The sequence below is a fragment of the Peromyscus californicus genome, unplaced genomic scaffold (genome assembly GCF_007827085.1).
Source record: "Peromyscus californicus insignis strain IS unplaced genomic scaffold, ASM782708v3 Scaffold_11__1_contigs__length_118956290, whole genome shotgun sequence".
In the NCBI taxonomy this organism is placed as follows: Eukaryota; Metazoa; Chordata; class Mammalia; order Rodentia; family Cricetidae; genus Peromyscus; species Peromyscus californicus.
The window spans coordinates 53,888,594-53,901,161 of record NW_026294402.1 but is presented as its reverse complement, the minus strand read 5'-3'; the positions used below and the strand labels follow the sequence as shown (position 1 = coordinate 53,901,161).

Genomic DNA, 12,568 nt, shown 5'->3' with positions numbered 1-12,568 from the left:
TTTGCCTGAGACAAACCACATTCAGCCCGTAGTACCATCAAAATACATGATCTCTTCCTGGAGTGGGCCCTTGAAGTCAGCTGCTCTTCATTTGTTTGCTGGTAAAATCCCTTTCTAGGCCGGGCGGTGGTGGCGCACGCCTTTAATCCCAGCACTCGGGAGGCAGAGCCAGGCGGATCTCTGTGAGTTCGAGGCCAGCCTGGGCTACCAAGTGAGTTCCAGGAGAGGCGCAAAGCTACACAGAGAAACCCTGTCTGGGGGGGGGGGGGGGGGGGGGGGGCGGAATGATCCCTTTCTAAGTCCTTTAAAGTGGGGTCTATAGCTTGTACTTCACAAATTAGACCATTCTAGAATCTTATACCTCTGTTGGGGCATGGGGAAAGATTTCATATCACTGTTATTATTTATTTGATGGCTATGTTCCATTACATGCTTATTTTTAACCTTTTGATTATTCTTTATGCTCTCCACTCTTAACGTGCTGACCTGATGTCTCTTGGGTTATTGTTAGTCTTCAGAAGTATTAGAAATTTGGTATACAGTCCAGAAAGATCATTGGTGGTATTTTGAGTGCTTTGTGTTGTAGAAAAGTTCAAGCTCTGTTGTGCTGACAGTGGTAAAAATTTGAATTTTCTTCTGTCTTTGGAAGTCAGTAATCCTTCTCTGTGGAGGGTTAAATAAAACCACAGCTACTCGAAGGGTGGATCAGGATCATTATGAATACAAGGTCTGGCTGAGCTACAGAGAGAAGTTAAAAGCCACCCTGAGCAATTTAGTAATGCTCTTGTTAAAAAGGGGTATGTGGTTGTGTATATTGGGGGAACCAGAGAGATGGCTCAGTGTTCAAAACATTACTTTAAAAAAGCATGGCCCCAAATTCAGATCTCCAGCATCCACATGGCAATTGCATGTGATTCCAGCATTGAGGCAGAAACAGGACTCTTGTGGCTAGCTGCCCAGCTACATTAGCCAGAATCAACAAGATCTGTGTTCAGTGAGAGTCCATGCCTCAATAAATAGTGATCCAGAAAGACACACTACGTGAACTTTATCTCTAGACACGCAAACATTCTACACACACATACACCTGTAGGGGTTGGGGAAGATAAGCCCATTGAGATTGCTCAGTAAGTAAAAATGTTTGCTATACAAATTTGATAAACTTGCATTTGATCCCTTGAATCCAGAGTGTGGAAAGAAAGAACTGATTCCTGACCTCCTGCTGGCATATGCGTGTGCACATGTACATGCACACACAAAAAGTGGAGGATGATGTACAAAGGGGGAAAAAAGGTGGGAGGGTTGAATCTCAGGGGTAGAGTTTGCCCAGTATGGGCAAGGCTTTGATTCCCAGCACTGGGGTGTGAATCAAATAATATCTGCAGACTGGGTGATCTCCACTGTGATTACTCAAGTGTTTCTTCCCTTACTGCTAAGGAAACCATAGGCTTTAATAGATGAATTTGACTGTGTTCCAAATAACTTTACTTAGATAAAAACATTGGTAGTTATACTTGACTAACCCTCATTTGGTAGCTATGCTCACTGTATAGCTCTCCCTGGAACTCTGTGTAGACCAGTCTACCTTCTTAGTAAGTGTATAAATTTAAGCAAATTCAGACTCAGCGAGAAGAACATTGAACATTTAGATGAGGGCTGGAGAGATGGCTCAGTGGTTAAGAACTCTCTGGCTGTTCTTCTAGAAAATCTGGGTTTAGTTTCCAGCACCTACATGGTAGCTCACAACCTCCTGTAACTCTTCAATTCTCAGGGATCTGATGCCCTATTTTGGCTGCTTTGGGCACCAGGCACACAAGTGATTCATAGACATACACATAAAGTAATTTAAAAATATATTTTAAAAAAACAGTTAGTTGATTGTACTGCCTACTTGAGTTACATTGTCTTAGGAGCTATATGATGTCTTTTTTGCCTGAGGGTAGTTTTCTACTTAAAAATACTTGGTTTCAAGGGCTGGGTTGTCAGTAAATTTGCTTAGCTTGCACAAACCTCAGGGTTCAGCCACCAGCAACATACACAGCTGTTTCTTGTTTTCTATCTCATTGCATCTGCTGTAGAGTGCTATCTAAGAGAACTCTTTTTGTAATGCTAAAAATACTCTTTATCATCATTGTTTCATTTGTTGGCCATTAATTGTAGAACAGATATTTTAATGTTGAATTAAAATAGACAAATATGTGGCTCATGGCTGCTGTATGGAAACTACAGTAAGGCATTCAGAACAGTGTTAAATAACAAAGGTAACTATATATGGCTTTAGTTTTAATTTTAAATTAAGATTAATTCGGCTGGGCGGTGGTGGCGCACGCCTTTAATCCCAGCACTCGGGAGGCAGAGCCAGGCGGATCTCTGTGAGTTCGAGGCCAGCCTGGTCTACAGAGCGAGTTCCAGGAAAGGCGCAAAGCTACACAGAGAAACCCTGTCTCAAAAAACCAAAAAAAAAAAAAAAAAAAAAATTAAGATTAATTCTAAATTACTGTTCTATTTTGTCAGCAAATATAGGAAATTTTAATTAGCAGTTTTACTCAAAAAATCATATATACTCACAGATACAATGTTTTAATATGTGTATAATGTTGATGGATATTTAAATATAGATAATTATTTTGTCACCTTGGGTACCTATCATTTTCTATGGTTAGACATTTGCCATTTACTCAGTTACTTTTGAATACACAGTGCATTATTGACAGGGTCTCTCTCCAGTATCATCATTTTACTCTCTACTTCTCTGAGTTCAGTGGTTTTAGATTCTTCATAGAAGTCAAGATTGTGTAGTATATATATTTCTATACAGGCTTAGTATATTTTAGTTTTTTTGAGGGCCTTCTACTAATTTACATTCATACAGTTCCCTTCACTCCACTGCCAACTCTTGGTTGTCTTTGCCCTTTGGAGTGATGAGCTGTTGTAGTGTGTCGGGTGCTATTATACTGTAGCTTAAGTAGACACCAGCTTTTGTGTGTCATAATTACAAGACCTGTCTTTTTCTCACTGGGTCAGCGATCTAGGGCAGCCCTGCAGAGGTACCTGTTCTACTGTAATCGCTATATGAACCATATGCAGAGTCTACGCTTTGAACATAAGCTGTATGCTCAGGTGAAGCAGAAGATGGAGGAGATGCAGCAGCACAACATGTCCTGGATCGAGGTGCAGTTCCTGAAGAAAGCAGTCGATGTCCTCTGCCAGTGTCGTGCCACACTCATGTACACTTATGTCTTCGCCTTCTACCTCAAAAAGAATAACCAGTCCATTATCTTTGAGGTAGGACTAGTTCCTGGACAGGGAGGAAGGCTACCTTGTTTCATAGAACAGAGTTAAACCTTTTCTATTCAAAAAATGTAGGTTAAAAAAGTGGTCCTTACTAGAAAGATAGAGAAACTTCTTTGTTAAACTAAACGGCATTGAAATTTATGTGGTTTAGCCAGCTAGTTAACCGTGCTGGCTCTATAGTCAGCCCTCAATTTGAATTTTCACTTTTATCATGATTTAGCATTGGCTTTTATCATGGCTTAGTGCTGACTTCTCCCCTGGTGGTTTTCCCTTTTTTCTTTTCTGGAGTTTTTGTTTGTTTTGTCTTCTATTTTTGAGACAGGAGGGTTTAGCTATGTAGACCAGACTGTTCTCAAACTCACAGAGATCTCCCTACCTCCTGAGTACTGGGATTAAAGGCTTGTGCCACCCAGCTTGTGCATCAATTTTACAGTGTTTTTATTTGAAAAATCTTTACTGCTAAAAGCCCACTATTTTAGCCATCATGTCAACACTAAAGATAACTACCATGTTAATTTCTAATATCAAGGCTAGTTTTGTGCTTATTGAGAGCTTAGATGTGCCAGGTGCTAAAAAAGCAATTTATATGAATTGTGTCACTTAAGCTTCATAATATCCAGAATGGTAAGTACTCTACTCATCTAAAATAGAGAATAGCAAGGCTTGATGGATCATGCCTATAATCCCAGCATTCAGGAAGCAGAGGGAGGCACATCTCTCTGAGTTGAAAGCTAGCCTGGTTCTAGTCCAGCCAGAACTACATAGTGAAACCCTCTATCCACTCACCCCAAAAAGGGCAACAACATAAATTGATGCCTAGAATACTGATCTTGCATATGATGTGAAATAGATTTATTCAGCTGGATATTATGGCATATGCCTTTAATCTCAGAACTTCTGAGGCAGAGGCAGACAGATCCCTATTGGTTTGAGGCCAGTTCTTTTTTTTTTTTTTTTGGTTTTTTGAAACAGGGTTTCTCTGTGTAGCTTTGTGCCTTTCCTTGGTAGCCCAGTCTGGCCTCGAACTCACAGAGATCCGTCTGCCTCTGCCTCCCGAGTGCTGGGATTAAAGGCGTGCGCCACCACCGCCTGGCTCATAGAGAGTTCTATGCCAGTCAAGGTTACACTGCAGACCATGTCTTTAAAAAACAACAATAACAACAAAAACTATATATTTAAATTTATGAAAATGACTGCAGCCAAATATGGGTAACAATAGGGTTGGGTTTTTTTTTTTTTTTTTTGAAAGTTTTAATTTTTAGTTTTCAAAAAGAGCAGCTTTCAGACCTAGAACATTGTAAAGACTTTCACATTATTCTTAGTATTCTTCCAGAGGTAAGTAGGTAAGTCTTTATCTTTTCTAACATTTTTAAAATTGTTCTGGGATAAAAAAAAAAAAAAAAAAAAAAAATGGCCGGGCGGTGGTGGCGCACGCCTTTAATCCCAGCACTTGGGAGGCAGAGGCAGGTGGATCTCTGTGAGTTCGAGGCCAGCCTGGTCTCCAAAGCGAGTACCAGGAAAGGCGCAAAACTACACAGAGAAACCCTGTCTCGAAAAAAAACCAAAAAAAAAAAAAAAAAATGGTTATTGCAGGTGAAAGCCCCAAAGAGTTTTACTAGTTAAGCCACTTGTCAAAATGACTATCAGTGTTGAAAGTATGTGTATAGTCAGCAAACTAGCTAAAATGGGTTATATTTTAGCTTGACTTTCAAGCCAGAATTTATATTCTTTTTCTTTCAGAATAATCAAGCAGATCTAGAAAATGCCACAGAGGTGCTTTCGGGCTACCTCGAACGAGATATTTCCCAAGATTCTCTGCAGGATATAAAGCAGAAAGTCCAAGATAAGTACAGGTGAGGATAAAATCTTCTGCCAGTGGTGAGGTTCTGTGTGGTTGGCTGTACTTCTGTGTTTCCCAGATTCCCTCTGTCTGTTGGGCCAAAAATTGCAGAGGATATACTTACTGATGGAGTGTAGAGGAGGAATGTAGCCATGTATTCTAATGGCTGGTTCTATTTCGTTGAAATCCCTACACCGTAGGAAAGAAAGACTTTAAAAGGAACAAGTAGCTATTATTAGCATGAGAGGATGTCGGTTTTTATCCAGGGACTCTTGTGGGTCATGGTTCTTTGCAAGTGAATTATGCATTCTTTTTAGAGGTTTTGTTAGCTTTTATATCTTGGGAGATATTTAGCTCAGGGGTAAACAGCAGTTCAAGATTGGACAGTTCCTCAAATAAAACTTTTTCCCAATGTGTTTTTCTCATATGCTGGTATCTCTTTCTAAAAATGATTTATTTTTTTAATTTATGTATATTTTTGTGTAAGTACATGTGTATGGATATCCAGAGAGACCAGAAGAGGGTGTCATATTACCTGGAGCTAGAGTTACAGGCAGTTGTTAGGAGCCACCAGATGTGGGTACTGGGAACTGAACGTGGATCCTCTGGAAAAGCAGGAAATGCTCTTTACCACTGAGCTGTCTCTCCATCTTTTGGTATCTTTTTTTTTAGTAGTAAGGAACTGGGAAGTTGGAAGGCCTGGAGATTTAATCCAGTATCTTCACTTTCTTTCGATAACTGCAATTTCCACTTTGTGTTTATAGTGTTTTTGCAGTTAACCAGAACTATATAGATGGGAATAGATGGCCCATGAAATTAACTTTTTGTTTGTTTGGTTTTTTGGTTTTTTTCAGACAGGGTTTCTCTGTGTAATATCCCTGGGTATCCTGGAACTCCCTTTGTAGACCAAGCTGGCCCTGATCCCACAGAGATCTGCCTGGCTCTGCCTCTTGGGTGCTGGGATTAAAGACATGTGATACCACAGCCCAGGCGAAATTAACTCTTTATAATTTATGCATCTGTGGGTTTGAATTATTGTTTCTAGGGCCCATCACAACTTCTAAAACATGAGCATTCTAAAATTAATTTCTGGCACTGGAAATCTGAGTTTGAAAAAAAAAAAGGAAATCCTAGGCTGAAAGGCTAGATCAGTGGTAGAGTATTTGTCTAGCATGCACAGCGTCCTAGGTTTGATTTCCAGCAGTGAAAGAAAGCAAAAAACAGTCCTTAGAACAGGTAGAAGCAGTTTAATGTGTCTGTACACAATCTGAAAATTGTCATAGTAATAGTGGGTGTTTTTTTCAAAATCTGGGCAAACTATAGTAGTCCTTTTTAGAAATGGTAAATGCCTCTTTTTTTTCATTATCAGAGGCTGATGACAAGTTGTTTTTGTTTTCTCTTTGATTACAGATACTGTGAGAGTCGACGAAGGGTTTTGTTACAGCATGTGCATGAAGGCTATGAAAAAGATCTGTGGGAGTACATTGAGGACTGAGAATGGCCCTGCATAAAATGAACTCTGAAAACTTTACCATCTAGAGTGCTCATGCAATTAAAACAAACACAAACACAAACAAGGAGGCACTAAGCCTATTCTGACACCGCTGGTCTGTAGTACCAGAATTCTGTTTTGTTAACGGAAAGTTTCAGTAAATTATATTGTAATAAAAAAGGTAGATAAACCATTGTACAACAGTATTCTAGGCCGCCAACAAAGTGTGACAGACACACAAAAAGCCCTCCAACTTTAACTTGTAACGTAGCTTCATTCTCAAAGCTGACTTCCTTTTTCTTTTTTCCCCCCCAGTGTAGTACAGTTAAAATTTCAAATAGCTCCTTGACACTGCTTTTCATGTCCAAACCAGCCATTTTGTTGTACTTTGGTAAAGGACCTCTTCCCCTTCTTCCCCTGCACATACACACCCCACACACAGTTGGAGTCACTCTCTCTCATACCCTACGGTCATGAGTGAATAATGATTATTAGCTACTTGTAAAGGAAATTCTTAGGAGGGGGAACGGGTAGGCAGCAAGAGGATTAAACAAAAAACACAAAAACTTTGTATATGACTTTTAAAACAAGAGGACAACACAGTATTTTTCAAAATTGTATATAGCGCATATGCATGGATAAAGCAAGCGTGGCACGTGTTTGCATAATGTTTAATTACAAAAATATTTATTCTTTAAAAAGCTTCAAGATTATGTCTATTTGCTGTGCATTTTCTTTCAGTTGGCTTTATCTTTCCAGGGTTGGGGTTGGGATAAAGGTGTGTATGTTAAGCACCTCTGCAAGACCTAACTAGAGTGCTTCAGTTTCCCTTTCCTGAGGTCAGTTTGCCCTTTCTGGTTTGGTTCTGTCTTTTGCTGGCCATGGGACTCATGCCTTGCATTCCCAGCTTCTAGATGTAGAACAAGGGAATCAAGTCCTGAGCAAATGCTATGGCCTGTGAAAGACTACAAGGGGTTTGTTGCTTCAGTCCATGAATGATCCTGTCCCAACTTCCTCTTTCTGTGTGGCCTTGATGCCTCTATCCCAGCCCGTGTGCACATGTTGTGCACATGGCTGTAGGCTTCCTAGGCCTCCCCATCACGTCTGGAGGAAGCATTTCAGATTTTCTTTTCCTGTTTTATTTTTCCTGAATTGCTGCTTTGAGCCTTTTAAAATTTTAGTTATGGCTCGTCTCATCCCTTCTTTATGTTAGGGTGTTGAATACAATGTTTTCACTTTAAGTATAAATAAATAGCCATTCACTTAGTCCGAGATTGTGAATTTTAAATGGTGGATATTGAAATTGCTTGTGTGTGTTGCGGTGGGTTCAGTTTGAAGGCAAACACCACTAGAACATTGATACTCCTCCCATCCAGTGCATTTGAGTAGGAATCACTGAGTTTGCTTCTTTTCTATTGTCAGCATATAGGAGAATTAATAATGCATTTTAGCTGTGATGTCCATTTTTATGAAATTTCTACTAAAAGCTATGTTAAAAGTAAAGGATGGTGGTGGTTTTATTAACTATATACCTGTTTAGGCCATTCTGCCTGTGGTATTTTTCGACAGGTCAGCATCCCTAAGACTGTCAGTTTTATATTAGAGTGCAGAGTGAACTAGGCAACTAGATCAAGAGGTATAACTATTAAATGCCAGTTTTGGCTGAGGACCTCTTCGTCTTCCTTTAACTGTCTCGTGCCTAGGGAGTGTTTACCATTTGTGAGGCAGCTGTGTCTGTTCTTGCATTGTACATCTTATTACTCCATTGGGAAGTAGGTTCACTTTCCTCTGGCTTTTTGCCTAAGTTAGGCTTTGCTGAATCACCCTACTTTTCCTTTTAGAAAGGTTGTTACATGAGATGTACTTGCAACTGTTCTTTTCCCATCACAAATCAGTGAATGTTTGCTGAGTGTGCTGTGCTGCTTCCTTAAACCACTTGTCGCTTTAGGATCAACTTTACTTCTGTCTTTTTTCTTCCCTTCCCTGTCACCTCAGGTGCAGATCTGAACTTGTGTCTGCTTTCCCATTTTCTCTCTGCCCTGCCTTTCCCCCATTATCCATTTGACTTTATTTTAAATAATTGCATCAGTCTTTAAAAAAAAAAAAAAGCAACATTTATCAAAACCAACGAGATTTCAAAGAAAGCGCAAAGTAAGTTCCTTTTCCTGGTTACTTTGAAAAGCAACCAGAATTGTCACATAGATATATGGTCCCTTAAAATGCTTTGTGTATGTGGTGTTTAAAAACAGTTAACTTCGCAGTATCTAGGTCTGAGTGTCAGAAGTCCTCTTCATGCCCTGCCCTTGCAACAACTATCCAAAAGAGTGTATGCACCTTATAGTCCCAGTCCCCACCCATGGAGGGATAGTGCAGTTGGTGACACTTTCTCGTCCCAGTGCTCACATGGGACTTGAGGGTATTGCACTCATAACCTGTGTGGATCAAGGTGAATTGGCCTTTTTTGCTACATCCAAGCTTTTAACAACTGTCTCCACATCTAACAGAGTTTCCAGAATTTAACTGCTTTTGTTAGTAGCTTCAGTGCCCCCAGCTGGGATAGGCAAGCCATATTGTTCCACAGCTTTCCTATTTGACCTCCCTAAGTCTCTCAGAGGGCTCTACTTACAGTAAGCACCAGGGTCTCCTTGTGTTTTTGAGGTCAGTTACATTCTAGGCACATGCTTCATTTGAGTAATTCATTGAGCAGCAGGTGAACTTTTAATGATTTACAATAAAATTTTGATCCAAAGCTCAGGAGACATACTGTTGTGGTAAATGGAGTAGCTTATAACATCACCAGACTCTAAATTCTTTGTAATTTGCTGCAACTCAGATTGTATATGTTTTATGTGTGTTTAAATAAATCTATTAAAGACACACGTGTATACATACATACCAATAGATCCAAGACTGACTGACTTGGTTTGAAATGGTTGAATCTGCAGTGTAATGTGTGGTTCACCTGTGATTAGGAGTTGAAACTTAGAACAAGAGAGTAAAAGGACTTAATGTAACATTATTTTAGCCACATATCCCTATATAGAGCACTTGGGGGATGGGATGGGGTGGGTTGGTGAGACAATCAGATCGATAAATTGATTAAATGCTCCTAACCCTGTAATTTTGTGCATAGAGCACCTTGTGCTGTGGAAATAACTGTTCTTAGATTTTCATTGTAACTGGACTGTTCAGGTTGCCCAGAGGGAAAGAACATTCCTAATTCTAATAAAATAAACGTTTATTTTGTTATTCCATTAGTTACTTATGTTTATTTTTATAGCTGAAAACAGATGACTTAGGTGGATAACAGCCACCTGTATAATGTGCCTTATTCACTGTTCCTATTTAATATAAACTGTCAAGAATTGGTTCAGGTCCTAGGTAGGGAACTGTGAATGAGACCATCCCCATCATTTAATTTGGCTAATGAAACTTTCAGAAGTACTTCTGCAAGCTTCCTGGTTTCCAAATTGCAAACATTGAATTTAGATTGTTTGTGTTGTAATAGTGATACACATCTAGATGCTCAGATCCTGGAATGTCACTTTTGTTTTGTTTTTTGTTATTATTATTATTATTATTATTTTATTTTATTTTATTTTATTTTTTGGTTTTTCGAGACAGGGTTTCTCTGTGTTGCTTTGCACCTTTCCTGGAACTCACTCTGTAGACCAGGCTGGCCTCGAACTCACAGAGATCCGACTGCCTCTGCCTGCCGAGTGCTGGGATTAAAGGTGTGCGCCACCACCACCCGGCTTGTTTTGTTTTTTAAATAAGATATTTAAAACATTATTCTCAGCCTCAAAAGTACTTCACCTTACTTTCATGTAGAAGCTGATGGTCGCTCTAAAGCAGTCTCCAAGCTGAAGATACTTGTAGATATTGTTAATGATACGATAACCAAGTCCAGACTTTAGGACAGTTGAGTCCTGCCCCATCTATAGTGTAATCTGTCACTTCCATCTTCAAAGCACTTACTCTCAAACAAGTGGAGTAAAGATTGCTATTTCACAGAAGAGAACGATAAGACTCAGTAAGATTATCTAGGACCAGAGCAACGTCCAGCTACCTCTCTGTACAATTTTCTTATTCTGGTCTCGGAATTATGTAGTATCCATGACCAGAAGTGGCATTTAGTGCTGTGCTTCTGAACCATACTTTAACAGCAGTAATGCCTAGCAGTGCTCCTTTTAGAGGGCTATTGTGTCATTCACCATTGTGGTCCTAATTTCTTCTAGAAACCAGCCGTGACTGGAAGAGAGCCCTTCCCCACCTGCAGTTTGGGGCAGCTAGTCCCCATATATCATATTTGAAGTCCTAGTTCCCAGTGTCACCCAGACCACATATGACAGTTGGGAATAAATAGCTTCGTGTAACTTTATAGGGTATTTGCAGTTGACCTTGACTTGGGATGGCCTGCTGGGACTTGTCACAAGGTCTGTTTATACACGACAGCTGAAAACGCAGAGAGCGGCAGCTGGTTTCTGAGTCTAGAACTTAGGTAACCAAGGATGGCCTTGAACTGCTGATCATCTTGCCTCTGCCTCTCAAGTGCTAGAATGACAGGCATGTGCCACTATGCCCAGCTTAGCAAGTAACCATTTGAGCTCAGCATTTACCCCTGCAACTGGAGAATCTGGGAGTTTTTGGTTTTGGGGTTTTTTGTTCTTGGGGAGGGGGTTGTTCGTTTGTTTTTATTACCACAGAATCTCAGCACTATAGCCCAGGCTGACCGCCAATTTAAAACTTTCCTCCTGCCTCTGCCTCCTGGGTGTTGGGATTACAGTGTGTACTACCATACCTATCACCTTGGGAGGGTTTTTTTTTTGTGGGTTTTTTTATCTTTTATTGTTAGATAAACAGCATAATGGGAAAATCTTGGCTCTTTCAGAAATGAAAAATGCGGACTTAAGGTTTTTTTTTTTCCTTTGGGCAGTTGGTATATATTTTAAACAATGTGCATCTGTTAGTTTTTCAAGTTGAATTAGCCAACCTAGACTCCTAGAAACTCAATTGGAAGTCAATGCTGACTAAGAATAAAGGAAACTTTGGAATTTTCGTGTGTGTGTGTGTGTGTGTGTGTGTGTGTGTGTGTGTGTGTGTGTGTGTGTGTGTGTGTGTGTGTGTGTGTGTTTAAGGCACCTGCTAATCTTAAGCATTTAATGGGAGAAGTGATACTGCTTTTTTGGGGAAACTGTTTTCAGCTGTTATGGATTGGGGCCATTAGGGTGGTTTTTCACTGTAGTTGCCAAGTTATAAACCAGTCACTTTGGTACTTAGCTTCTCAACAATGCATCCATGGGGGATTCGGGGATCTCAAACTCAGATGCATACTAAGTTAGGTAAATAGGGATAGATTACTCCCATTAGAGCTGGATTTTAAGAAAATACTGTCAGATCACTAAATGTTAAACCTTGAGTTCATAGTGTGTCCATACTTGTCTGATTCCATATATTCTATTATATTGCTTTTAAAAAAAAGGGAATATTGTGGGAATCAAAGAATGGGTAAAATAAAGCCTAGTTACAAATCTTAAGAAATACTTAACTTAGGTCTCTTGTGTTTTGATTAGTTACTTTTCTATTGTTGTGACAAAACACCATGACAAAGGCAACATAAAAAAAAAGTGTTTAATTGGACTTACAGTTTCAGATGGTTAGAGTCATGGTGGCTGAGAGTTCACATCTTGATCCTCAAGTAGGAGGCAGAGAGAGCACCCTGGGAATGATGCCATGAGATTTTTGAAATCGAGAAGCCTGCCCCCTGTGACATACTTCCTTCAAGGCCACACCTCCTAATCCTAATCCACACCCCCACCCACTTGGGACTAAGTATTGAAATATGAGCCTATATGAACCATTATCATCTAAATCACCACAGTTACCTTCCTCATTTGATAAAAATAAAATTGAGTGAAAATGGATAATTACCTCCACTCCCA

General features: G+C 39.8%; 1 protein-coding gene across 1 annotated transcript in view; it reads left to right on the top strand.

Annotated features, from left to right (window-relative positions):
- The window catches only part of Arih1 (ariadne RBR E3 ubiquitin protein ligase 1), a 98,231-nt gene extending 88,356 nt beyond the window's left edge, over positions 1-9,875 (top strand). Inside the window, exons 12-14 of the mRNA XM_052762400.1 lie at positions 3,025-3,285; positions 5,035-5,147; positions 6,545-9,875. Coding sequence (XP_052618360.1) covers positions 3,025-3,285; positions 5,035-5,147; positions 6,545-6,629 — 459 coding nt within the window. The 3' untranslated portion in view covers positions 6,630-9,875. The remainder of the gene's footprint in view (positions 1-3,024; positions 3,286-5,034; positions 5,148-6,544) is intronic.
- The last annotated feature ends 2,693 nt before the right edge of the window (positions 9,876-12,568 follow it).